A 26,921-nucleotide genomic window follows, 5' to 3' on the forward strand; every position below is an offset into this window, starting at 1 on the left:
AGCCAGCTGCCCCCCTTGGAGAGGGGACAGGAGCCAGACCCAAGGCCAATAACACGTGGCCCGTGGGCTCACTGAAGCGGAGCCTTAGGGGTTAGGAGCGAGCGCCTGCTTTTGGGAACCCCCTCTTCGCAGCATTGGGACAACCCCCCGAGCGAAGCAGCACAAAGGACCAACAGACAGACTTTGAAGCTGAGAGTGTGTGTGTGTGTGTATAATATATCTCATCTGCAGAGGATAGTGTTGATTGATACGTGTATTACCAATAAATGCGGCACTTTGCCTTCTTCCCCCGAAGAGAGCCTGGGCAGTACTTTAAGTACAACAGTCTGGCCTCTGCAAGGACAGGCCCTGGCCTCAGCCTGGAGCACTGCACGGCCCAGCGTCTGAGCCGCAGGGGAGGGGCTATAGCCCAGGCCACGTACAGGATGGGGGCCCAGGACAGCCATGTTTGGGTTCTGCTCCTGACAAGAGCCTTTTCCCTTTGGGCCTCCACTGCCCCGGGAAGGATGCTCCCACAGGAGCAGTTATGGGTAGGGGCAAGGGGTGGAAAGGGCAGGGAGGGGCCTAGTGAGTGGCTGGAGCCCAGGGCTGCATTATCCCCATCTGGCTTTCTCCAGGACGGTGAGGGGGGGGGGGGGGGGGAAGAGACAGAGAGGGGCATTAACACTGCAGTGGGAGACTACTCTGGACTATCTGCACCCAATAGGCCTAGGCCGCTAGATGGAGTGCAGCCATTGCTGGGGAGAACAGGAGGCAGGACGCCTGGGTTCCCGTGCCAGGCTGTACAACACAGCAGCCTGTGCCTGGTTCCTTTGAGCAGAACAGGCAGCTGCACACTAGAGACTGTACAAGGGCAGTCAGCTTCTGCCCCCGCCCGGCCTGCTGGGATGAGCTGGCGGCTCCCAGGGCCCAGGCACTCAGCTGTTCACCCCACGCACGGCAGGGCCTGGTCACCCCAGTCCCGGAAGGAAGTTCTCCCCATTGCCTGCATGGCCGGCTGGGCCAGTAGGGAGCAGCTTGGACAGGGCTGTGGTGGGGACAGGTCCCAGTCTCACCCCCCGCTGTACTGAGCCAGAGCTGCTGCAAGGGGGATCCCTATCTCCCCCTCCCCCCAAACAGCACACTGGGGGTCTCAGTGCCACACAGGAGGCCGTGACCAAGAGCCCGACATATGGCAGATGGATTACTGTCTCGGGAGATGCAGGAAGAAGCTACAGCAAATGCATGGTCGCCATAACAACCCTGGTTCTGCCCCCCCCTCAGCGGGGCTCCATCACATGCCAAGTGGCTTCAGTGAATGGCTGAAGCGTGACGGGGCACTGCTGGGTCTGAGGTGGCTTTGTCACGGGCTGAGGACACTGGGGTCCCAGGCCACAGTGTTTGTCTTGGCAAGGAGCAGAGAACAGCCCCACCCCCCCTTCCATTCAATAGCTGGTCCTCACTGAGGCTATCCTGGCCCATCCCGAGGTGTCCCCAGCCCCCCCCCAGCCCACAGCTCCATCTGTTCCGTAGGCAAGTAAACGAGACAGCCCGAGTAGGAAGAGCACTTTTAATGACTACAGGACACAGTGGAGAGTTTTACAGGAACAGAGAAAACAGAACTGAAGTGACAGCACAGGGAAGAGACGAGGCAAGTTAATACTCTTCTCCTTCGTCCTCGCCCTCAACACTATCCGCCCCCACCTCTTCGTAATCCTTCTCTAGGGCAGCCATGTCCTCCCGAGCCTCTGAGAACTCACCTTCCTCCATCCCCTCCCCTACGTACCAGTGAACAAAGGCACGCTTGGCATACATCAGGTCAAACTTGTGGTCCAGACGAGCCCAGGCCTCGGCAACAGCTGTTGTGTTGCTCAGCATGCACACAGCCCGCTGCACCTTGGCCAGGTCACCGCCAGGAACCACAGTGGGAGGCTGGTAGTTGATACCAACCTTGAAGCCAGTTGGGCACCAGTCCACAAACTGGATGCTGCGCTTGGTTTTGATGGTGGCAATAGCAGCATTGACATCTTTGGGAACCACGTCCCCACGGTACAACAGGCAGCAGGCCATGTATTTCCCGTGGCGAGGGTCACATTTCACCATCTGGTTGGCTGGCTCAAAGCAAGCGTTTGTGATCTCTGCTACAGTCAGCTGCTCATGGTAAGCTTTCTCAGCAGAGATGACTGGGGCATAGGTGGCCAGAGGGAAGTGGATACGGGGATAGGGCACCAAGTTGGTCTGGAACTCGGTCAGATCTACATTCAGGGCACCATCAAATCGGAGGGAGGCGGTGATGGAGGACACGATCTGGCTAATAAGGCGGTTCAGGTTGGTGTAGGTGGGGCGCTCGATGTCTAGGTTCCTGCGGCAGATGTCATAGATGGCCTCGTTGTCTACCATGAAGGCGCAGTCCGAGTGCTCCAGGGTGGTGTGGGTGGTCAGGATGGAGTTGTAGGGCTCCACCACTGCGGTGGAGACCTGAGGAGCAGGGTAGATGGAGAACTCCAGCTTGGACTTCTTGCCATAGTCAACGGACAGACGCTCCATCAGCAGGGAGGTGAACCCAGAACCAGTGCCACCTCCAAAGCTGTGGAAGACCAGGAAGCCCTGGAGACCTGTGCACTGGTCGGCCTGTTAGAGGGGAAAAAAGTTACAAGCTGCCTCTGGAAAAATGCACGGAACTCCTGGTCACACAAGCCTAGCTAGTGCCAGGCCCTGACCCAGGCCATCTTGGCCAGCCCTGCTCTTTGATTGCAGAATTACAGTTTGGGAAACAGACAGGTACCGCAAAGCCAAACAGCTGGGACAGGAGCATCCGCCACTGGCAAGCCTTTTGGCCACAAGACTGACAGCTGGTCCCCCGCCTTGCCAGTTCACTGGCTCCTAACCTGGCCTCCTGTAAGAGGCAGTGGGTTCAGGGCTCAGACCTCTGCAAGGAGCCCACAGCGACGTCTCACCGCTCTAGAGACAGCAGCTCTTCCAGAGCTGAGTCTTTCACACCCAACCGCCTATTACCCATGATTCTCTGGCTGGGGAAGAGGGTGGAGATGGAGGTAGTTTCCCTCCAGCGTCACACAGGGGCAGATGGCCCCCCACAAGGAAATGGGGCCGGGCAGGCAGCTGTTAGGGAGTTTGAGAACTAGCCAGGCTGAAATCAAGCCAGGTGAATAAGCCTGTCTGCTCCTTTCATGCCCTGTCCCGGGGGGAGGCAGACTGTTCCAACCCTGCATTAAATCCAAAACTGCCAATACCTGCAAGAGGTGGGTGCAGACACCCCCCCCTTCACACCCCAAAACCCTCCCATCTGGGAGATCCGAGACAGGATAGTCACTGTACCAAAGGGCTCATCTATGCTAGACAAGTGAGGCAAAGCTCTTTACACACCCGCTGACCCAATCTGGGAATGCAGAGATGCCTTTTCACCACCACTTTCCAGAAAGTGCTCCTAACACGGCCACCTGCTCCAGCGTGGACCGGTACCTCCGACACGGACTGGGTCTGGGGCCAATGCAAGTCCACATCCCTCCCTTCACCAGCACACTCACTGCCCTCCATTACCCTAGCTATCCCGGGCCACAGGAGCTCAGCGCCTCCCTGCTCCGCTGCGGAACAGGGGAGAAGGGTTCACTCTTGTCCGGAACAGGAGATGTTTGCTAGGGAGCCAATTCCAGCAGAACAGGGGTCGGCACAAACACGCGTCAGCGCCGTTCTCCTGCCGAGACTGGCGCCCCAGACAGTGCTGTGGGCACGCCCCAGATCGGCCTCGCTGGCGAGAGACTCACTCACCAGCTTGCGGATCCTGTCGAGAACCAGGTCGATAATCTCCTTGCCAATGGTGTAGTGCCCACGGGCATAGTTGTTGGCAGCATCTTCCTTGCCGGTGATGAGCTGCTCGGGGTGGAAGAGCTGGCGGTAGGTCCCGGTGCGCACTTCATCTGGGGAGAGGAAAGGCAGAGAGTTTGTCTCCCCGCCATCCACGCACAGCAGCTGTCTGCTATAGGCACGTGAGTTACAAGGGAGCCCAGAAAGCAGGCAGATGATGGCTTCGCGTACTCACCTATGACCGTTGGCTCCAAGTCCACAAAGACGGCTCTGGGGACGTGCTTGCCAGCGCCCGTCTCACTGAAGAAGGTGTTGAAGGAGTCGTCTCCTCCGCCGATGGTCTTGTCGCTGGGCATCTGGCCATCCGGCTGGATCCCATGTTCCAGGCAGTAGAGCTCCCAGCAGGCATTGCCGATCTGGACACCAGCCTGCCCGACGTGGATAGAGATGCACTCACGCTGCGGGGAGAAAGGGACATTAACAGCCTGGCTGGGGGTCGTTTTGCACCCAGTGTCACCAGCTGATCATGGGGCATGATGGTGCGAGATTAGATTTATGAATGAGCCACCATGACCTGCAGTGCAAACACCTGGAGTCTCTAGGCCAGAAAGGAGCCATGAGGAACCCAGCAGGAAGGGAGCTGGCCCTGACACCCAAGTACCCTTCCCCCAGGGTGGGAAGACAGGCATCTACCAGAACACAAGGCTCCCGAACCAGGCCAGACAAGGTTGTTTCCCTGACCACAGCAGCAGAGAAGCCACATTACAGGCTGGCTGGGCCGTCCGAAAGCAGCTAGTCAAAGCAGCTCTGGCTTGCAGGGTCAAAGCAGATTTGACCCCATGTCAGACATGTGATGAGGCAGCAAGTTTTCAGCTGCAGCCTAGTACCCAAACTGTTGCTTCTGACTGGGTCCCACCAGTTTCTATACCGGCAGGCTAGCCTCCAGCTCCAGGGAACATTCCTGACGGGCCCCATGGAAACATGCAAATTCCCCTTTTCAGTCCCTGATCCATGGTCCCCCAGCGATTGTGTAACCCTCACTGAGCTAATGCAGCCTCTGCTTCAGTCCTAGTCTTTCAATAGAAGGCCCTTTTTCCCCTTTAAGCCAGATTAAACCAGCAAGCTCCAGCCATCTGACTCACGGAAAAACACGTCAGATAAGCAGCCGCAAGAGCTGTAATTTGAAGGGCTGTGGTCAGCCGTTTTTAACCCCGTAGGGGAGGCGAGTCTAGCACGAGCACAGCCAGCTGCAAGGTATGGAAAACAGCTTCTCATTTCTTAACGAGAGGTTACAGCGGCCAGAAAGGCCCGCCGAAGCAGAGATTTGGCTGCCCCCCCGAGAAGCCAAGGGACTGAACTTGTAGGAGCCGGAAACGTTCCACAAGCATCTCAGAAAGATTTGGAACGTTGTCTCTCAAAGTGTTTCCTCTCCATATTCGCCAGCCGCAGGGCTTCGGAGGCGGAACTGAGTCGCTGCAGCCAGCTAACGTATTACGGCCTGGCTCACCGTTCTGGGTAACGCACAGCGCAAACCCTGACCCTCCTCCCCAGCAGTAGTAGGGCATTCTCCTCCTCCTTACCAAGGGGAAACTGAGGCACCCAGAAGAGCTGGCAAAGGTCACGTTGCAATTTCTGGTTGGAGGCCACTGAACATTGCCCCTCAGTTCATTTTAAATGTCGATTGCCCTAAATGGCCTTTGAAAATGAAGTCATCACTAGCCCTGCTGAAGCACTGACTAACCCATTGTTCTCCTCCTCCTGCTGAGGACTACTCATCCCCCCTGACTCCTCCAAGCTAGCAAGCACAGGTGACTCAGGACTGCGCGCAAGTGCGAGGTGCAGGGCCCGAAGTCTGTGCGGGGCCACATGGGCAGATCCCCAGGGCACAGAACCAGTATAAAGCGCTGGCCTCCCATGCATGTGGGGGATATTTACATGCTCCTATTTGAAACCTGAATATTGTACCCGAGACAAACCGGGAACAGCCGAATCCCTCTTTAGCCAGCGTCACTTCCTCTTGCCAGTCGTGCTGTAAATCGCCCCTCCTACCGCACCTTGCCCAAGCCCTGGGTCACCTCTCTGCTTCCGTGGCATCTTTCCACTCCCGTCCCACTGCGCCCGACCTGAAAGTCCCCTGCAGCTGCGGATGCCGCGTCGGTTCACACGGCACCAGCTTCCTACTCATTCGGAGCCGCAGGTCCCAGTTCTCTGGGCGGAAGCAGCTAGAAAGTCAGGCTCTGGGCCCAGCAGGGAGCGGTCAGGACTCCTGGGTCCCATTCCCCAGGGTGGCTGCAGCAGCGGATTCCCAGGCCAGCGGGGCCCAGATCTCATTATCCCCGACTGTAGCTGGGGGGGGTCGGTCCCCCATCACTGTAATGCGCCCCCCCCCCCCATGAAATACGCTGCCAGGCGTTATACCCGCCTGCCCACAATGCCCCGACCCAGGGCGCTCCTGGCTGCATCGCCCCCAGCCCGGCCCACATGCGAGCCTGGCCGGTCCCGGGGAACTCCCGCCACGCACGAGCTCCCCCCGCGGCCCTGCCCCCCAGGGAAACCCGCGCACGGGGCCGATCCGAGCTGGCTACAGGGCAGCGAGCTCCCCCCACCCCCACTCGAGCGAGCTTCCGCCTCCGGCCGAGCCCGGCCCGCCCCCACGCCCCGCCCCGCGTGGCGCAGCAAGGAGCCCAGGGCGCGGCCCGGGGATGCTCCGGGCCCCGCGGGGGCCGCCCAAGGTCACGGGGCGCCCCGGGTCTCCGCCGGGCACAGCCGGGGCGAGGCGCCCTGCGCGCAGCGGGGGCCGGGAGCGGCGAGTGCGTGGGGACGGCCCACGCGTGCCCGGGGGGTCGCTACAGCCGCTGCCCGGTGCCCCCCCCGCATGCCGATCTGCGGCTGCCCCAGCCCGCCCCCTCCCCCACACAATGCCCCCCCCAGCTCCCTTCCAGCCGACCCCCCAACTGTGCACGATCCCGGGCGGAAAGCTCGCCGAGGTGGGGTCCCGAACCCGGGCCCCGAACTCACCATGGCGGTAGCTGGGCAGCGGCGTCTCTCACTATCCGACCCTTTAGGGAGTCTCCAGTGAGAAGAACTTTGGGCTGCCCCCCGGGCGGGGCCTTATATACCCGAGGGGGCGGGGCGAAGGGGAAGGGGCGGGGCGTTGTGCCCGAGGGACGGAGGGGTAGGGTGTGTCCCTCCTCGACGCCGCGCCCCTCGCCTAAACCCCGCCCCCGATGTGTCCTGATTGGCAGGTTCGAAAGTTTGAACTCGCACGCAGTGGGTGACGGACGCAGAGTGGAATGTGGAGGGGGAGGGAGGCCTGGGGATGGGGGATAGGCTGGGGGAGGCCTGGGGGTGGGGGATGGGATTGGGGAGGCATGGGGTGGCAGAGATGGGAACCATGGGGGGTGGCAGAGATGGGGGATGAGCTGGGGGTGACACGGGGGTGGGGGATGGGATGGGGGAGACATGGGGTGGGGGATGGGGGAGACATGGGGGTGGGGGATGGGATGGGGGAGACACTGGGGGTGCAGGATGGGATGGGGGACACGAGGCGGGGGAGACACGGGGAGTGGGGGATGGGCTGGGGGAGACACGGGGAGTGGGGGATGGGTTGGTGGAGACACGGGTTTGGGGAGACTGGCGATGGGCTGCGGAGGTGGGGTGCAGAAGGAAGTGAGTAGCTCAGTGTTCAGTGAAGGAGGAGGGGGCTGGACCAGGCACCTCCCTGCAGTGGGGAGGACAGTGGAGGGAGGGGGCAGGAGATCCCAGGAAGGGCCTGAGAGGAGGGCGAGGGGGTGGGACCACAGGTGTTGCTGGGGAGCTCGCTCTGAGCAGTCAACCCCCTGCTATCAACACTCCCGCCTTCTGGGGTGCCCCCCTGTAACGAGGGACCCGGGGGGTCTGTGGGCACAGAGCCCCAGCGACATGCGACGTGGCATCGCCCCCGGTCTGCAGCCTGGCTGTGGGGTGCTGTGGGCAGGCGAGGACCCTGCAGGGGGGGGCGTACGGGGGTCTGAGAAGTCTCTAACGTGCACAGGGCCTGAGCGCCCTGGCTTTGCAGGCCAGCGCTGACCCTGTTCACGGGCCAGATCAGCCTGCGCCCCCAAGCGAGACACCAGGAGCCCGGGCGTGGCTTTCGAGGCATTTCCCTCGCCCTGGCTGCCCTGCCTGGCACACGCTCTCCCCATGGAGGTTCCCCTGCTGCGCTTTCCCAGGGCACTTTTCCGCCCGCCCCTTACCCACCAGGATGCCCGGCTCGTGTGGATTCTGCTGCCTGTTTAACCTGTCAGGTGCCCCTACACGCCTGGGAACCGCCGCCCAGCAGCGGCGGGGAGGGGTTAACAGAACAGTGCTCGGCTCTAGTTAACCCTGGTGACTCCCTAGGGGGCCGATGTTACCCCCACGACCCAGACAGACCAGTGGCTGCCCCTAGGCTCCGGCACCCTCTCCCCTCGCCGGCTGGCCCAGCGGGGAACGCGCTGTGGGGACAAGGAGAGACCGTAGCCTGCAGGACGCGCGTGGAGGGAGCCTGGCTTTCTTTCCGCCTTTGTCCTCAACGCTGGGCCAGTCAAAGGTATTACCTCACCACCTTGTCTCGCTAGCCGCCTGGCACCAGCATGGCTAGGACACTGCGGACATCTGTAATCAGCCGTTGTTTGACAACTGCCCTTTCATAGTCGCTGGATTCGCTCCGGGGCCGGGACCCGGCTTTCTTTGCTGCTTGGTACTAACCACAGCGCGGGTGCTGGGCATCTCCTGTGAAAGCCAAGGCCACTTGCCCCAAGCAAACCCGTCTGTGGGACATTCCAGGGTATGGGCCAGTCGCTACCTGGGGAGCTGGGGCTAGTTAGTCAGAGAAACGAATGACAGAGACATTTTCACAGTGGGATCCTGGGGGGTTTCCTTAGGGAAAGACCAGGCAGCAGGCTGGGGGTGGGACAAAAGCAACTCATCAAGGCAGGAATTGAATCTCCTTCTCCGCTAAAGCGGTAACCTCAAGGCGGGCGGAGTGCCAGCTCTAATGCTGCAATGACCCCTCGGCCACTGGGAACGGGGCTGGGGCAGCTTGGACACCTGCTCCCCAAGTCAGGTCCGGCCAAGGCGGCTGGCGACTGCAAGGTGTCACCTGGCGGCAGCTGTTCGGGGGGGAGTCTCGGCCCACCTGCCAACGGGACTGGAAACAACGGCCGTTTGCCATGTCAGCAGAGATACCGAGGACAAGGCGGACCCCAATTCTCAGTACTCCCGTCCTGGACTGCGGGGCTCCCTATTCTGTGGGGCCCGGCAGGCACTGGCCCCTCCACGCCACTCCATTTCCCATTCTGCTCCCTGTGCCCCCCCGCCATGGCACTTCGGCTGTGCCCCTGATCCACCGTCTGAGCCAGGAGCAGGGCCAGTCCCGTTGCAGCTCTCTATGGGCTATGTGTGGGGGGGATTCCCCCCTTTAAGGCCCCTTCGGGTCCATCCCAGGCCCAGCCCTAGGCGAGGGTCTCTTCAGGCTGGGTGTGGGGCGCACCGTTGGGGGGGTGTTGACTTGCTCCACCCACCCCATCCGTCTAGGGCTGTTCCTCTCGGAAAGGGTTGGCACAACCCCCACCTGCTTGTGAGCCCGTCTCAGAGCGGGAGACGCTGGCGGTGGCAGCTCCAGACCGGCGCCTTGTCACCGTGGGTCACTCAAACCACGGTTCAGTTCGCCCCGGCTCTGGCTTCATGTTCACTCCAAGGGCTGAGAGTCAGGACGAGGCCCCGGGTCTCCCCATCGGTAAAGGGACCAAAACATCCCTGCGCGAGCCACGACCGTGGGGGCCAAGCATATGGTCAGATGGGGCTGACGGCCAGCCTCCTAGCTGGTCCCTGGCCGCCGGGCCACGCTGTCCTTACAGAGCTGAGCTCCTCTGGTGGGGCCAGTGAACCAGGCTCGACAGGCCGGACAGGCCGGCAGTGGGGAGGAAAGGAAAACCAATGTTAAAGCAAAACAGGAATTCGAGAGGACAAACAGGGGCAGGAAAAGAGGAAGTCACAGGGCGGAGTGGGGGGTGCTGGCAGGCGAGAGGAGCGGGAGAGCAGCAGCATGCCCGGTGACGTTCCCCTGGGAGCTCGCTGCCCTTTCTCCAGGTGGGGCACTGATGGGCGATGGAGGGGGCTCCCAGTCATGCTGGGAACATCTGAAAATAGGGTAGTGACATTAATACGCCCCCTCCCTGCTTTTCGCTGCAAATTTTAATCCTTGGTTTACTGGCGTTCGCTAGCCAGCCAGCTGAATAAAGCCAAGGGCTGGCTCTGTTCACAGATAGCCCTGTGCCCTCTCCCTCCCACATGACCCCCGGGCATAGGCGGGTGCTGGGAGCAGCTTGGGTGGGATGGGATGGGAAGTGGTCCATCGGCAGCTGTAAGTTAGAGCAGCCCTTGGGTCCCCTTTGCTTGCTCCCCACGCTGAGCCTACAGGGGCTGTTTCTCTCCAGAGCTCAGCTCCTGCTGGGTTTGCACCAGGACGCAGAAGGAAGGGAGGGGGGGATAATTCTCCTTGGCTGGGGTTTGGCCGGGGTGCTGAAGTTACACCTTGTCCTGAGGGACGGGGGTCGGGGGTCTCTAATGATCAGCCCACCCCTGAAAGCCGGGGGCTGGGAAAGGTCTGAGAGGCTGGTCTCCTGTTCGTCCCCAGAAGAGGTACCACTCAGGCCTTCGCGAGGGGCCTCTTCCTGCACCCCATCGAGCGGGGTTTCCCTAGGCTGCAGTCTGGCTGTGACTGGTTGTGGGGATGGGAACCCGTGCCCTCCGGTACCTTACACCCCTCCCACCGCCTCCCGCAGCAGCCACCATCCCACGGGATCGATCCTCTGCCACCCTCCAGAGGGGCAGCCAGGAGTGAGCCACGCCAGGCCCCCGAGCCCCACGCCTGGCCTGGAGGGAGGGACCGTCTTAGCTGGCGGATTTTGATGGCGGTGCCTTCGTCCCACAGGATGGCTCCGCGTCCAGGCCAACCGGCAACACCTGCCAAGCCTGCGAACAGGCCCAAATTCTGCGCTTCGGCCCGGCCCACACTCGCAAATGAGGTTGGTTTCAGCCCGTGGGTCGGACCCAGAAAGATCTGTACAGCGGCGGTGCCGAGAGCCGCCGAAGCACCCCGAATTCCAGCCCCTGTGTCGGGGTGTTCAGCTGGCCTGACAGCGCAGCCTTTGTTTCCCTGCTTCATCCCCCGGGGTCTTTCACTGCTGCCAGTGCCCGGGTGCGAGTCTCCTTCCTCGGTGCTGTTGGGTCCCGTCGCTTCCAGCAGGTGGCGCCGCAGCTACCTGTTCCCTTTGCCAGAGGCCTGGGGTTCCGCAGGCCCGGGGTGCGGGCAAGGGCCGGTGAGCACCCACCAGCCCTTTGCAAACTGTGGCAACGCCGGTTCTCCACTGGCGAGGCACCTCCCTTCTTGTCATGTCTCATTAGATAATGCCTGCAGCTGTCACTTTCACTCCAGGCATCGGAAGAAGTGAGGTTTTTACCCACGAAAGCTTAGGCCCAAAGAAATCTGTGGCTTTAAGGTGCCACCGGACTCCTCGTTGTTTTTGTGGCAACAGCGTTTGCGACTCTGCGTTACCCTGCACCGGGATGGCTCCATGAGCCAGGCAGGCCGGAGCTCGCCAGCGCAAACACCGAGTCTGGCACTGTGCAGCCAGCGCTTTACAAAAGCCACATGCAGGAATCCCTCCTCCCCTCGACCCAGTCATCTCTGGTGTCTCACCCCGAGGGTGCACGCCGCTAGGGAGCCCATCTGGAGTTTACAGGGCAAGGGAGGGAGGCTAGGGGTTTTATTTGATCCGGTTTCCAGCTGGTCAAACTGAAGCACAGACAGATGACGAGTAAGGTTTTCAGAAGAGCTCAGCCCCCCCTCACACACCCGCCCTCCCCCCCCCCCCCCCCGTGGCTCAGTGAAAGTGAAGTGAGACCCGCCGAGGCCCGGGGACTGCAGTGTGCATGCCTCCTACTCAACACGTTGTCCCCCTTTAACGCACTGCGGAGGGCAGCCGTAGATATTAGTCGCCGTGTTCGGAGGCGGGATTTGAGCGTGTGTTGAAAGAAACCTTTGGCTATTGTCCTGGAGGGGTTAGGGCAGCGCTGCCTCTGCTAGACGGAATCAGAGCAACTTTACTGTGGGACATAGGCCCGGCACTGCTGGGAGCGAATGGAGACTCCCCTTTGGTTCACATGGGTGGGAGCTGAGTTTGGGGGCAGGCTGAGTTAAGGCTGGCACCTGGCCAGGCCCTGGGAAATCTGTCCGGGAGCTCAGTGCCTGCTGCCGGCTGTCCAGTCTGGCAGCTCCAGTTCACCCCGGACATGCCAGAGGTGGCAGCCCTACGCTGAGCTCCAGTGACACCCGCAAAGCTCCTGGGGGGGCAGAGGCTGGCTGCACTTTGCCTAAGCAGCCAGACCTCTGGGAAAGCTCAGCCCCCTCCTGCCAGGGCCCAGTCCCTTTCTCAGCACCCCCCTGCTCGGAGCGTCAGCCCCCCAAGTCCTGCAGCGTGGGGAGAGAGGGCATCGGCCTGGGGGGTTGGCATGAAGGAAAGACCAGGCAGAGCTGGGACTGGATTTTGAGCACCTCAAACCACTGGGCGGGGGGGTTGGGTCCTGGGGATTGGGCCCACCTCCATTGATAATTAGCCTTGTCCACTTGCAAAGCGTTGCACAGACGTGAGTTCTCAGGGGCAGGGACTGTCTTGCTGTTCTGTGTCCGTGCAGTGCCTGGCCCAGCCAGCACAACGGGGTCCTGGGCCAGGCTGGAGCTGCCATGCACATCCCATAATAGCCACCGAAGGGAGTGTTTCCAACACCCCAACCCTAGTGGACCTGCCATGGCCCAGACCCGCATGCACCTGAAATGCAAACACGTCCTATCCCTGTGAGGGGCGTGCCGGCCCCGAGGCTGGAGCAGCTGCTCTCCGGCACTGGTGGCAGACAGGGGATTTCACGCTTCCTACGGGGAGGGCTCGGCCGTTTGTGCAAAAGTAACAGGCGGAAAATGTGCCAGGGTCCGGCTTCGCTCTCAGCTGCGGGGGTATTTGGGGAGCGGGCAGCGTGAGCGAGCCCGGGACAGCTGTCACCGGCCTTTTCATTCTGGCACTCGCCGTCACCTCTGTGTGAGCCAGCGAGAGTGTGTGCGGGGGGGGGGGGGGGGGGTCTGGCGCTGCGGCTGCCGCTTCCTCTCGGTCCTCTCTCCCCCTCCTTCCATCCCCGGCTTTGCCGCAATGCGGTCTTCGGCTCCTCCTCCTCTCCCCTTGCACAGAGCCCACGTCTGCAGCGACACCCCCCCCCCCCCGCCGGCGGGTAGCCGCAAGGAGCCAGCATCAGCCCTTCGGCTCCCCAGCACAACACTGGACTCCCCCACCCCTGACCCTGCTCCTCAGACAGACCCTTCCTCGCTGCCCCCACCCCAGAGAGATCTATGGCGGGGGCATCACCCAGCCTGCACTGGCTTGTGCCAGGGAGGGCTTGGTTTGGTGCTTGGCTGCTCGCTGCTCTGCCCGGGCTGCCTCAGTTCCCAGGGTCAAAGGGTCTTTAATCCACCCTCCGTGGCTCTAATCCACCTTCCCTTGGCTGGGTGGGAAGGGAAGTCCTGGGGTGGGGATGGCCGAGGGGGGAGCAGTCGGTCGGGGCTTTGCAGGGGAGTTGCCTGAACTGGAAACCCAGAGCCATTTCTCCCCCCCCCCCCCCCCGCTGCTCTCCCTGGCTTCCCAGCCAGACCCCAACGCCGAGGCTGGAGCCCTGCTCCCTGAGATGTTTTCTGGGTCACGGTCCTGGAGCAGAAATGCTGGAAACCGTCTGCGAAGGGAGACGCAGAGACAAGGCGCATGGGGCTCTTCCGCCAGGAAATGACTCATCCCCAGCGCGGGAGGCAGAGCTCAGACGCGGGGCATCCCTAGGCCGGCCGGGCCGTCTCTCCCCGCCGGGCCTTGCCATCAGCCGGCCTGAGTGACGGGCGTTGGCCAGGCTGCTGGCCCCGGCTGGCGGACACTCTCCCACCAGGCAATGGAACCCCCCGAGCTCAGCGATAGCCCCCAGCCGGCCGGAGAGCCCAGCCCAGCTGCCAGGCAGAACCACCCTGCGAGCTCTGCCGCCCGTCTGGCCTTTGGAGAAGGGACGAGAGGGGCAGTGGGTGGGTCCCCCCGGGGAGGGGAGCGACTGTCAACGTGTCCGCCTGGGAGATCCCCGGAGCAGCCAGCTGGCGCACAGACCCCTCCCTCCCTGCCGCAGGGCCTGGGGAGGGGAGGGGAGGGGGGACAGACAAAGGGAGAGGGGGACGCAGGGGAGGGAGCTGGGCCGCTTTGTTCTGCAGCAGCACAGCCCCTTTGTCCAGCGCTTTGTGAGGGGATCAGGAACAGCCTGGTATGAAACCAGAGCGACGGGGGCACGGCCGGGCGTGGGCAGGGGGGGCTCCCTCTTGCTCTCAGGCCCACCCCTGATGTCAGCGGATCTTACAGGAGATCAGAGCGGGGCTGCCTTGTCCCCTCCTGTGGGGGGGGGGGGGGTCGGGTGAGACCCTCCCCGATTGTCCCCTGTCATGCAATGCGGGGGGGGGGGGGGGGCCGTGGGAAATGTGTTTCTGACAGGCTCGATGAAGGTGGAGGAGGGGATCTGAGACCTTTCCAATGGCCCCTCCCGGTGGACGGGCTGAGCGGCGATTTCTGCTGCATTGAGGGACCCGGCTCGCAACTCGCAGCGTGGCTGGGGCCAGACCATGTTTACTGGGGTCCCAACAGCCCATGCTCTAGCTGTGTCTGCCTAGACCTGTGGTCCCCCAGCCCTGCTCGCTGCTCCCCGTGTTCTGCGTCAGCCTCCAGCACTCCAGCCCACGCCAGCGCCCAGCCCACTCGGCCGCCCTTCCTGAGACTTGGCAGCCTTGTGACCTGCTTTAGGGACGTGGCTCAAACGTGGTTAGTTCCTGCAGCCAGGCCCAGAGCTGAGTTTTAACCCGACCAACCCTGCACGGTCCAAGCCGGCGTGTGGCTCTGGGCCGTACGCAGTGCAAGGCTGAGCTGTGTTTTCACTGGGTAGAAATGAGAGCGCAGCCAGGACCGAAAAGGCCTTTTGAGGCTGGCACACAAACCCTGTGTCTCCCCTGGCACTGGGCTCTGCCCCCAGACCAGATCTAACCGAGCTTTCCTCTGCAAAGCTCTCTCACCCTGAGAGCTCACAGCGCACGGGGAAAGGGCGGGAAGGGGAGTAGCACAAATCTCCTCTGCCCGGCTCTCGTGCTCCTCTCCTGAGAGCTCAAAGCGTTTTCCGAAGAGTGGTGAGTTAAGCGCCACAACTCCCTTTCAAACCCCATGGGGAAACTGAGGCACAGTGAGAGGAAGTGAGTCACTGGCAGAGTTGGGACTAGAGCCTAGATCGCTGATGGCCAGTCTCCCGCTCTAACCACTACATGGGCTTGCTCCCAAAGGGAGACAGGTCTGGTTTTGCGTTGCCATTGTGAACTGTCGTTTTCAAAGCTTTTAACTCTGCCCTGAAAGCTCCTTTGGGTTCAAGAGAGGCAGGTGGAGACCCTGCGTTTCCTGGAGCGCCAACCGTGCGAACAGCCACCTTGGCTAACAATGGTTGTCAAGCCCAGGCGCCTTTCCCAGGATGGTTCTTGCTGATAGGGTTGTAGCGTGGTTTCCCACAGCCCAAACCATGTGGTAGATGACCCATAGAGAGGTCTGTCTGCGGGTAGCTAGATACATAGCTAGACAGATGGGTCTGTCTGGGGTAGCTAGCTAGATATGCACTGGAAGGTTTTTCAGGAGGAACAGGAACTGCCATACGAGATCAGACCAGGGGAATAACATACATTGATTTTAAAGATAACCATAAGAATGATAAAAACACACTGGCTTGTCAGATTAATTGGTTGATATCTGTTTAGTAATTGGGAAATATTCAGATCTTAATGAATGGTCTTATTAGAGTTATTTATTATTCATAGTAATACTTTTCAGGGTTTTTCCAAATGTGATGTGTTTTTTACAGTGCATCCAGTGGTGACGAGTCTTTTGTTTTAGACTCAGCAAGAAACAAATGGCTTTTGCTTCTCAAATTGTGTGAAGGAAAATGTGCCCCCTTGGCTGAGACCTGCCCGGCCAAGGTATCAGCTCAGGCCTGATCCAGCCTCATTGGGGGCTTTTCTTGACTGCAGTGGGATTTGGATCAGGGGCGATAGCCCCATAAGGGAAGGGCTGGCAAAAGCTGAATGCCGGCCCTGTCCAATAGCACTACATGCTGCATGCACAGAAACCACAGCATGGCGTGCGGCCTCTCGGATCCCAAAGCACCCATCTCCATGTACACCCAGCAGGCACACGCACACGGGTTCAACGCGCTTGGTCCCCATGCAGCCTCCCTGCTAACAGAGCAATGGTGCAAAGGGTCCCATCTGCCTGCTGTGACAGGCGTGTTTAAAAGGATACAAAGGGCTTGACTCATTCCGCTGAGATCCATCAATGCGCTGCCGGCCCAGCTGCTGCAGCCCCGCCCCGAGCCTGCTGGGGCACAAAGCAGCTTCCTTCCCCGAAGCCTTTCTTACTGCAGACGCGCATTTCCTCCCCCCCCCCCCCTCCTTCTGCATTGACTCGCTCTGGGAGAATTCTTCCATTCTGCACCATTACATTAGCTCAGAGGGCCAGGGCAGCTGCCAGCCGAACTAACCCGGCTAAGTGCAATTTCCTGTTCCCCATTCTTCTCCTGTCCCCCGTTAACCCTGACCCGCGCTGCCCCTTTCCCCTCACTAGCCCGCGGCTTTTCCTGCCGTGTCTTCAGGCCACCAGGCTGCAGGTGAGCAGGGCGGGGACAACCTGGCTAAGTCTCTGTGCAGAACGACAGTCCTCCTATTGCCTTTCTAGCCAAGGATCCTGAAGCACTTCACCCTCCCCACCGCAGGGCAGGGAGGAGGTTTGCTCCCATTTCACAGAAGGCAAAACAGAGGCGTGGCATTACCCAGCAAGCCAGGGCTGGGAGTGGGACCCAGGAGTTCATAGAGTCATAGAAGATGAGGGTTGGTAGACGCCTCAGGAGGGTTCAGCTGTGGTAACTTGAATTTTCCCCGGCTAGGTGGACAGGCACAGACCATGTTATAAACATGCTGGGGAGGGGGAGCTGGGTTCGGATGGTTCCGGTACATGGTTATAGCATATTTCACGCAAGCGGGAGAGGTTGGGAGGGGAATACACACACACACACACACACACATACCCCAGCTGGGCCACAAACGAGTTCCACACGGGTTTAAACACCGTGTGTTTTCTGAGTCTCTGCTGGCATCCTGAGCAGCTGCTCTGCCATCTTAGGCCCACACAGATGCCCCCCCATCCCCATCTCCCACCTATGTGTCTCCCACGCTTGGCTGTGCTTATGTCTGCAGCAAATGCTTTCTGGCTGGGAAGCCGCGGGGGTGTCTGTGCTGGGGTTCATCTCAGAGGCTGCTTGCCTCTGGCTGGAACGGGTGTGTGAGAGACAGGAACCTTGGCCCAGCCGTGGGGTCCTGGATCCAGCAGCTGGAAAATCTGATTGCTCCTGAAGCTGCACATCTGGATGTGGGAAAACAAGAGCGAGAGGAATTGCTGAGCTGGAGTTGGTGGAAGGCCCTGCCCTCCGCCAGGCCCTCTCGGCCCAGGGCCGCTGCGCAGAAGGGAGCCTGGACAATCTCTGGATTGGGCTTTAGTATGTGGGTGGCGGGGGGATTTGTTCGCCCCTTGAAGGCTGAGCCAGCCTGGTCCATGCTCCTGGGAGGGAGGGAAAACCAGCTTCTCTGTGCTCTCTGCAGGGTCTGAATGGAGAGATGATCCCCCCACCCCACGCAAGGAATCCGGACACCTCCCTATCTAGTGTGTCTCAGGCTGGGCCCCTCCCTGGTTCCCACCTCTCCATTTGACTTCCCTGCCCATTTCGCAGGAACCCAGCTCCAGCCACGGTTCCCTTCACTTCCCCACCCAAACTCACCGGTTCTGGAGACATTCTGTCCCCCATCCTTCTCCACCAGGCCCGTGGGATCCGCCTTTGTTCTGGGGGTCGGGGGGATTCCCCCTTGGTTTCCAAAGGGGCACCTGAGTGCTGGCCCCACAGTTACCCCCTTGCCACACCAAGCTGTTGGTACTTGGTGGGTGGGCCTGGGATGTGGGGGGTGTTTCATAGAATCATAGAATCTCAGGGTGGGAAGGGACCTCAGGGGGTATCTAGTCCAACCCCCTGCTCAAAGCAGGACCAACCCCAACTAAACCATCCCAGCCAGGGCCGGCTCTGGCTTTTTGGCCGCCCCAAGCAAAAAAAAACGGGGCGGCCAGAACCTGCGGCGCGGCTGGAGTGCAGATGCAGGGGGACCGGCTGGGGAGGGGGGAGGGGGAGGGAGCCGGCGGGAGAAAGAGAGAAGGGGGCGGCCAGGGCTACAGCAGGGGCGCTGCCACGCGGCCCCTCCCGCTGCGCCGCCTCCTGCCGCCTGCCGGGAGGGCTCCGCTTCGGTGGGGGGGAGGGAAGGAAGAGGACTGCCCTGCAGGGCGCTCTGGTTCTCCCGGTCGCGTCCCCTACAGGGGAGCCGGAGCGGAACAAGAACAAAAAAAAAAAGCGGCCGTGCCGCCCTAGGATTGGGCAGAATGACGCCTCCAACAATCTGCCGCCCCAAGCACCGGCTTGCTCAGCTGGTGCCTGGAGCCGGCCCTGATCCCAGCCAGGGCTTTGTCAAGCCGGGCCTTAAACACCTGTTTATGGCGGGAGCACAAGGAATAGCAGTGGGAGAAGCCCCATGAAACAGGAGGAAGCTGGGGGGGCGGGTGGCAAGATGCGGGGGGGGGGGGGAGGTGAGGTTCCCCCCTACCCTGTTGTTTGTTTTGGTTTTTATTTATTTTAAATGTTTTTAGTCGGCCAAAAAAGGAAATCGCTGCGTTTGCAGACCAAGGAAGCAGGTGGCCGGGACAGTGTCGGGCAAACGCCGGCCCAAGACGGGGCTCAGGGCAAGCGCTTTGGGTCTGTGCTGAGAGACGAGGAAGCAGGGGGGGGGGGTGTCAGCCGCCAGCCCTCCCCCGAAAGCAGCAAGTGAAACAAGGGCGGGGGGAAGTGCTGGATGCCGTGAGGGGGTTTGAGCTGCACGTTTGCTCTCCTGGCGCTGAATGCAAAGGAGCCCACCCCTGGGGGCATGCAGCATGTGTACAGATGGGTGCCCTCCCTGCACCGCGCAGCGCTTAGCAGAGAACCCCCCCTCGGGGAGAAGGGATCTTCCCACCAGAGCGAGGGTCTCTCCGGGGTCTGGAAATCTGCATTGGTCGGTGGTTTAAGAGACTAAAAGACACAAAGGATTTTTCTGAGGAGCCCAAACCTCAGCCCAAGCTCCGGACACCGGGGAAGCGTAAAGCTGGGTCCCTCTCGCTACTGAACAAACAAGAATCTCAGACCCTGATCCAAATGTGCTGGCCCGGGCCCCTCTCAGTGCGCACTGCTCTGGCCCCTGGCTCAGCAGATCCGCCCCGGGGAATAATCCAGGAGAAGGGGAAGGTGGTGGTTGGCTGGTTGGAGCCACCAAGGCTGGGGATCTCTGCTCCCCCTGTCTCACCCCATCAGCATGGCCATGGGGAGGGGCAGCGGCACCCACAGCTGTCCGAACTTTGCACACAGGGCAGGGCCACTCCGAGAGGGGGGCAAAATGGGCAGTTTGCACCCAAACCGAGCGGCATTACGACCTGGCACACTGGGTTATGACACCACTGGCTGCCGTCTGGCCCATGGTGGAGGGGAAGCCGGGACAGACCGGAGGGGCGCGGTGCTACGTTTGAGGGAGAGCGTACTCCATGGAAAAGTGCTGGGGTGCAAGGACTCAGGGAACACGGGCATTGGGATGATCTTAATGCGAATCCTAAGTGCCGCTCGCTCTGCCTTCCCCCATTAAAAGGCGGGAGCCCCTAGAGAGGGGAAGATCCCCACTGCCAAGTAACCAATGCAGCCACCACTGTTCTCTGGCCCCCAAAGCCGGCCGGTAGAGCTCTGGACTGAGCCTCCTGGCTAGCCCCAGAAGCAGAGCAGGTTTTCCTAGCCACTTGCCTCCTCTCTGCCCCACAGGACCAGGAGTTCAGTTCTGGGGGTCGTTTGGTGAGGTTGGTACCTGCTGGGAGCCGACAGAGACACCCCCCCTGCCTCATGTAACCCAGGGGCCACCCTGCAGCCACGGATACCGTGAGCCTGGGGCCAGATTGAAGCCAGCAGCCGACGGTGAAAGGCTCTGCCCCCAGCCCAGCCCTGAGCCAGCCAGACCCACTTCCCCAGCGCCGGCTGGGCCAGTGCTACCTGGCTCCCTAAGTTGCTCCCTGCGCATTGCAGCAGGGGTGTAAGTGGCCCCGTGGAGGAATTGCCGGGGTTCGGGGCTCCCCTCCACCTGCAGCAGCCTGCCCTTGCTGTGTAACTCCCCCGCATTGCTTGTTCGTTGGCTGCGGGGCGGTTGGGGGGTAACCGGCTCCTAACGGCCCTGGACACGTTCCTCAAGTGGGTTTTATCGGTGCCTTGCTGGCACTGACCCTGCGCCTGCAAACACAGCCGGAGAGGCCAGGCAACGGTCGCTAGGGAGCTGCTGGTTGCTACCAACAATACACAAAATGCTGCCGGAGGAAGCTTGTTCTTTCTCCTGGAGATGCTGGGTCCAGGGGAGCGTCCGGGGGACACGGCGGGGCTGGGGGAACGTCAGGGGGACACAGCGGGGCTGGGGGAACGTCCGAGGGACAGGGCGGGGCCGGGGGAACGTCCAGGGGGCAGGGAAAGGCCGGGGGGATGTCCAGGGGACACGGCGGGGCCGGGGGAACATCCGAGGGACAGGGCAGGGCCGGGGGAACGTCCAGGGGGCAGGGAAAGGCCAGGGGGATGTCCAGGGGACACGGCGGGGCCGGGGGAGGGCCGGGGGAACGTCCAGGGGACAGGATGGGGCTGGGGGAACGTCCAGGGGACACGGCGGGGGCTGGAGGAACGTCCGGGGGACAGGGCAGGGCCGGGGGAACGTCCGGGGGACACATGGTTCTTCCATGTTCCTCCTCCTTGGGATACAACTTGAAGGTTCCCGTTGGTCCCACCCTGCTTCTCTCTGGGGCCCAGGAGGCTGCCTGCTCAGTTCAGTCTCTTTCAGAGGCCAGGGGGGCCAGTCCTGCCTCTCCAGCTCGGAGAGCCCCAGAGGAGGAGGTTGGGGAAAGAGAGAGGGCAGCGGACGCAGTCGTCTCTGCTCTACAGATTTGGCATGGTTGGGAGAAGCCGGAGGCCCCAGTGCCAGAGCATCGTTTGCTTCTGTTCTCAAGGCCAAAGGTGAGGAGAGCGGAGAGCCCCGGGCTGAGGAGAACCGCAAGTGCTCCCCACGGGGCACAAGAGAAGACGCTTCTCCAGAACTCCAGCAACCCTTTGGAGAGGCGCTCCGACGGCGGGAACCCAGGGAGCCCAGATCCAGGGCCAAGCGGGCAGAGTCAGTGCTGCCTCCTGGTCACGTCCAGGCCCAGGCCGACCGACAGCTGTTCCCACCTCCTGGCTCTTCCCTGGCTGCTCCAGTAAATGAGATTAGAAACTTGAGTTCTTCCTCTATCCCCAGCAAAGGTACAAGGCAGGCTGCCCCTGCCTTGTTCAGCCTCCCTCTGGAGGCCCCCTCCCCCAGCAGGGGAAGGGGGGTTCAGTCCCCAAGGCTCATTCAGTCCTGGGCCTCTCTGCCGAGACTGCCAGCAAAGGGGCCAGTCACTGCTAGCTGAGATGTGGACACCTGGCCAACGGGGGCTGGACTGAGATTCGCCAAACTCACTGCACGCGGGCCACGGCTCAAGTCACTGCTGACCTGCCACGAGGCCTGTGTGTGTGTGTGTGTGCCTGTGTGCATGTATGTGCCTGTGCCTGTGTGTGTGTGCCTGTTTGCGTGTATGTGTGTGTGTGTGCCTGCATGTATGTGTGTGTGTGTGCGCACATGTATGTGTGAATGTGTGTGCCTGTGTGTGTGCGCCTGTGTGCGTGTGCGCACATGTGTGCCTGTTTGTGTGCCTGTGTATGTGCGTCTGTGTATGTGCGTGCCTGTGTGTGTGTGCCTGTGTGCCCGTGTGTGTGTGTGTGTGCGTGAGTGTGTGCCTGTGTACGTGCGTGCCTGTGTGTGTGACATGTGTATGTGTGCGCGCGTGTGTGCCTGTGTGCATGTGTGTTTGTGTATGTGTGTGTGCACGTGTGTGTAGAAGTGGCTGTGCAGATGGGCTGCAGAGCTGTGAGTATAACGGTGCCTGTATTTCTGAACGTGGCTTTGTCTGGGTGTGATGATGAGCGTCTGTCTGTCTGTCTGCCTGTGCATTCCCGGACTAGCATCTCAGACCTGAGCTGTGATAACCCTGGAGGACTCGCTCCTGGCTCTGGCTGGCGTGCGAATGACATCAACCCCACGGAGCTTGCTTGGTCGGAATGTGGGTGCCATGAACCCCGCGCGCGGCTCTCCACTGGGCTAGGAGCCGCAGCAGCCTGGATTCGTCTCCTTCTTCCTACCCCAGGCCTCTCCCGAGAAATGCAACCTCAGCATTCTGTGATGGGGGTGGGGCTGAGAAAGGGCCCAGGCCCAGGAATGTGTCTTGAGAAATAATGTGACCCCCCGTTGCCAAGAAAAGAACCCCCTGGATCTGGCCGTTCGTATTAACATCTGAATGTCAGCCAGCCGGGGGGGCAATAGCTTTCTCAGGGGGGCCCTCCCTGTTTCCCCAGCTGTCTCTCTGTCTTCCAGCTTTTTCTATCCTCCTCTCTCCCTGTCCCCTCCCCTCTCTCTCCCCCTCCCAGGACAGCTTTCCCTGGGGCACAGTCATATGACTTGCTAGGTGATAAAGGGAGACCAAATGCCACCAGGGATTCCTGTTCCGTCTCCTAGCAACTGAACAACTCGTTGCCTAGCAGCGGATGAGCAGGGCTCTGTCTTACATACCTAATTAGAGAGCAAGCATCTCTGGGGCTCCTGTGTCCTTGGGATGGAGCCATGGATTTTATTCCACAGCACACTGGGGAGAGTTCATTGATCTCTCTGCTGCATCTGCAGCGCCTGTACCTCCTGCTGTAATCACAACCCTCGGCCCTTCCCCAGCACCTTCCACCCAGGAGCTGAAGACGCTTCACAGACTTTAATGAATTCAGACTCACAGCTCCCCTGGAAGAGGAATGAGTGGTATGAACTCCATATTACAGATGGGGAAACTGAGGCACAAAGTAATGCGGTGATTCACACAAAGTCACCGTGCGGGGCTGAGGACAGAACCCAGATGTCCCAGTCCTTTGCTGTAACCACTAGTCCTCCCTTCCTCCTAGTGCATGGAAAGGAACCTGGGAGTCCTGCTGCCCAGACCCCTGCTCTAACTCTCACCTGAAAGATGGCACTGTCGGCAGCAGCACAGCCCCCCCTAAACTGCCCTGGGAATGAAGCTGTGCCAGGTGCCTTGCATGAGGCTGGCGCAGGGATAGATCTTGTGGGGAGGGTTCTGAGTGTGCGGAGTTATGGTGTCATCTCCAGTCCTCTCTATGTGGGTGGTGTCCCTGTGCACCCAAAGAGACCCCCCCCTCGGGCCCCACAGCACAGCTGGAAAAGTCAAGGTGCAGCACCACAGAGACACAAACCCGAGCACAGCATGGCCTGTTCTGAAAGGGCAGCTGGGCGTGGCGGGTGGACAGCAGGGCATTCCAGCTTTCCGTGGAAGGATCTAGGAGCCGGCTGTCTGAATCCTGCCCAGCCAGGGCGCTCCGGCATCAAAACCCTGGTTAGCCCACACCTGACCCACCCTTGGCTTCTATTTCCAGTCGCCGTGCTCTGCCCTGGCCTGATCCTAAGCAGGGATAAGCAGCGTCCTGCTGCTCAAGCTCATGTGAGAGCAGATGGTTTGGGGAGGGGGCGGGAGGGAGCAGCACTGAGGGCACACAGGGGCCGAGCACCTGGCCTTGTCGCCCCGCAGGAGCAGGACAAGTTGCTCCTGAAACCCAGGCTGAAAGAGTGGGGCTGGCTTCAGCGGGTGACCTCAGGGAGGAGCAAGGCCTGTGGTTCTTACTGTTTCCATCCAACCAGAAGACTGAAACCCAAGCTCCAAGGACAGAGGGGAGGAGTAGTTGGCTTCCTTGGACATTTCACGGCCAGCGTTAATTTAGGCAAGTTCTGCCTCTGGGCTTAGCCCCCAGCGGACTGTCCGGCAGCACAAGGAGCCAGGAAGGGACAGAGGAACCAGGCGGCTGTACAGAGGCGTGGAGATCTGGGGGTTTGCAGTAGGGGGCAGCCGGGGGACGGGGGGAACTGCATGTTGAAATGCAGTTGATTGTTTCCTGCCTAGATTTTTCCCAAATAGGGGATGATCTGGGATCATAATGCTTTGCCCAGGGTCTTAAAGTGTTTTACAAACATTAAGGAATTAAACCTCACAGCCCCTCTGGGAAGTGGGTCTTTATATTATCCACCATTGTGCAGCTGTGGGTTCAGAGTGACAGCATCATGCCCCCCACAGGGAACAGAGCCCAGATCTCCTGATTCTCAGTTCTATGCCTTAATCAATGAACAATATTCCCTCCCTAAATACATCCACCCTGTTAACCCCACCCGCCCCACCCTGCCCCACCTCTCCGGGTAGGTTACAGACACTGGTGTAGCTGCCCCCGTGCAAACCTCTAGTGTAGACGGTGGGGGGGCTTGCTATTTTCACTGGTGCAGCTACAACAATAGCTGGAACCAGGGCAAATACTTGACGGGTGTAAATTGACACGTGCTGAGGATCTGCCCCCGCGTGTAACTGAGGCCATAGATTAGAAGTAAAATAGAAGGAAGCCAGGGAGGAACAAAAAGGCAAAAGACATTTCCTGTGCTCCATCCCGTAAGCATGTAACAGATTTTGGGGAGTGTTCAAATGGATGATTATGTTTCAGCCCTGGATCTTCCAGTCACTAATGCACTAATGACGAGTCCCCACAGGGAATTGAATGTCCTGGACTCTCCTCCCCTCATGCTGCTCGGATGAGACATGTGTCCAGGAAGCAGCATGTTGTACCATAAATGACTGTAAATGTAAAGGCAAATTTTGCTGTGTCCTGGGGTTTAGCTAGGAGTCCTGACAGCTCTACGTGCTGGAGTCAAGAGCAGGGTGTTTCACTACACCACGTTCGGAGATTGACAGGTTTCCGTGGCTAGAGATGAACTTGATGAAAAAAGCCCAGCTCTGACCATGGCCAAATTCTGAAACCGGATACGGACCTTTCCCTGGGCTGCGTCCTCAACTGGTGTAAATCAGTGCAGCTCCATTCATGTTAATTTGCACCAGCTGAGGATTTGGCCCTTTGGTCCTCAATGAGCCCAGAAGTTCCTTTGTTCAGTTGTGCCTCTGCAATCCTGGATTCTTCTTGTATCTCCTCAGCCCCCTGGGGAACAGAGGGACCCAGCCTGCGTCGGCAGGAAGGCGCATTGGGTCTAGGAGGTCTTTGTCCTTTATTATTCAGGACTCACTCCAGGTACAGTCTACGTGTGCTGCAGCGTTGCAGGTCTTGGCCATTCTTGGGGGCCAGTTCTCATGGGGGTTGGGACCAATATTCACTGGGATGTTGTTGCCCCAAAATAGGCCGGGGTCTGGGACTGATGAGTTATTTAAAAACAAAAAAATGGATCAGGAGGGAAATGTGTGTGTGAGAGAGATAAACGTGTCAAACTAGTGAAAAAGACGGGGGCAGGAATCTAGAGCAGCTACAGAATGTGGGAAATGCGCAGAAAATTTGGATTCCTTGCAGGGAGGGATTAAAAATGTTGCTCTCCAGCCTGCAACAAAGCAGCCAGTCTCACGGCTCCACCTGCAGCAGCTGCTGCCTGTCCTCTCCCTACCCCCTCGCCCCCCCTGCAGAAATGGGTGTGTAAAGGCGCCTGCAGACCCGGGAAAGAGACTCTGATCTCACCCTGCGGAAAAGGGAGACATCAGGGTTGCAAGACACCCCCCATGTGCTACCCACCTCCATAAAACACCCCCGCTGCCTTGCAATCCGGGGGGCTGGAACAATTTGTATAGTGGGGGTGCTGAGAGCCACTGAACCAAACTGTAAACCCTGGATATCAGCCAGGGGGTGTGGCAGCACCCCCAGCACCCCGAGTCCCAGCACCTGCGCTTGCAATGCTCTGGCATTCAGCACCCCACTCCTGCGTGCCACACAAATCTGGAAGGCGAGGTCCCCGCTCGGGGTTGCTGCATCTTGAACCCACCACACCCGAGCTATGCTAGGGACAGCCCTGGCTCACCACAGCCCTGCGGGGAGGGGGCAGCTGGTTCCGTGGGGTGGGCGCATTTCTGAAGATGGGGATGCAGAGCTCCAAGGGTGATCTGGTGCTTGCAGCCCTGTGTGCACCTAGGGTGACCAGACAGCAAGAGTGAAAAATCGGGAGGGAGGGGGGGTAATAGGAGCCTAGATAAGAAAAAGTCCCAAATATCGGGACTGTCCCTATACAATCAGGACATCTGGTCACCTATTGCACCCCCCAGCTCCACCCCCCTCCGTAGAATTCCCCCATGTCCAGAATGCCAACTGCCCCCCAGCAGCTCCCGTCCCTCCCTAGGCTTAGCCCGGGATTGCCCTGCCCCCAGTCTTGGGGGGAGCCATGTACTCCCGGCTCCGCTGGGGACCCCAAAGACAGGCGCTCTCCGTGGGGCTGGGCGGGGGGTTCACACATGCTCCGGATTTCTCGGGCTGCAGAGTCGTGCGGCAAAGCCGCCCCGCCCGCTCTTTGTCTGCAGGACGGGAGGGGGTGCGGGGGGGGGGGGGACAGAGGGGGCGGGGCCATTACCTCATCCCCCCCCGCGCTCTGCACCAATCCCCGGGCGGAGCCGGGCGAGCCGACCAACCGCGGGAAGCCCGGGCCGGTCGCCATGGCGACGGGAGGGTATATAGCAGCCGTGCCGCCGCGCGCCCCCCAAGTTCTCTTACAGCGACCCCCTAAGAGTCGCGCGGTAAGAAAGCGGCCAGCGCCCCCGCCCGGCAGCCAGCATGGTAAGGGGGCGCGCGTGCGCGCTGGGGGGCTGCAGCCCCTCTCCGGCCGGGGCTCGCCTTTGCACCCCCCGCAGAACAAAGGGGGCCCCCCCCGGCCGCCGCTGCAGCCCGTCCCCGCGGGGTGCGGGAGGGAGCCTGGCCCGGCCGCT

General features: G+C 60.6%; 1 protein-coding gene across 1 annotated transcript; it reads right to left on the reverse strand.

Moving 5' to 3' along the window:
• Window positions 1-1,535: 1,535 nt before the first annotated feature.
• Window positions 1,536-6,921, reverse strand: TUBA1C (tubulin alpha 1c). Its single transcript, XM_065419342.1, has 4 exons — window positions 6,820-6,921; window positions 4,037-4,259; window positions 3,766-3,914; window positions 1,536-2,610 (listed from the first exon to the last, which is right to left on the reverse strand). Exons 1-4 carry the CDS (start codon window positions 6,820-6,822, stop codon window positions 1,636-1,638), a joined length of 1,350 nt encoding a protein of 449 aa, XP_065275414.1. The 5' UTR covers window positions 6,823-6,921; the 3' UTR covers window positions 1,536-1,635.
• Between the last annotated feature and the right edge of the window lie 20,000 nt (window positions 6,922-26,921).

The sequence above is a fragment of the Emys orbicularis genome, chromosome 19 (genome assembly GCF_028017835.1).
Source record: "Emys orbicularis isolate rEmyOrb1 chromosome 19, rEmyOrb1.hap1, whole genome shotgun sequence".
Classification (NCBI taxonomy): domain Eukaryota; kingdom Metazoa; phylum Chordata; order Testudines; family Emydidae; genus Emys; species Emys orbicularis.

Bases quoted from the DNA above. Each gene is read 5' to 3' on its own strand.
- TUBA1C (XM_065419342.1), bottom strand. The intron at 3,915-4,036 runs GTGAGTACGCGA...TCCTCTCCCCAG, and splicing joins CTTGGAGCCAACGGTCATAG to ATGAAGTGCGCACCGGGACC. The intron at 2,611-3,765 runs GTGAGTGAGTCT...CCCCTCTAACAG, and splicing joins TCGACAGGATCCGCAAGCTG to GCCGACCAGTGCACAGGTCT.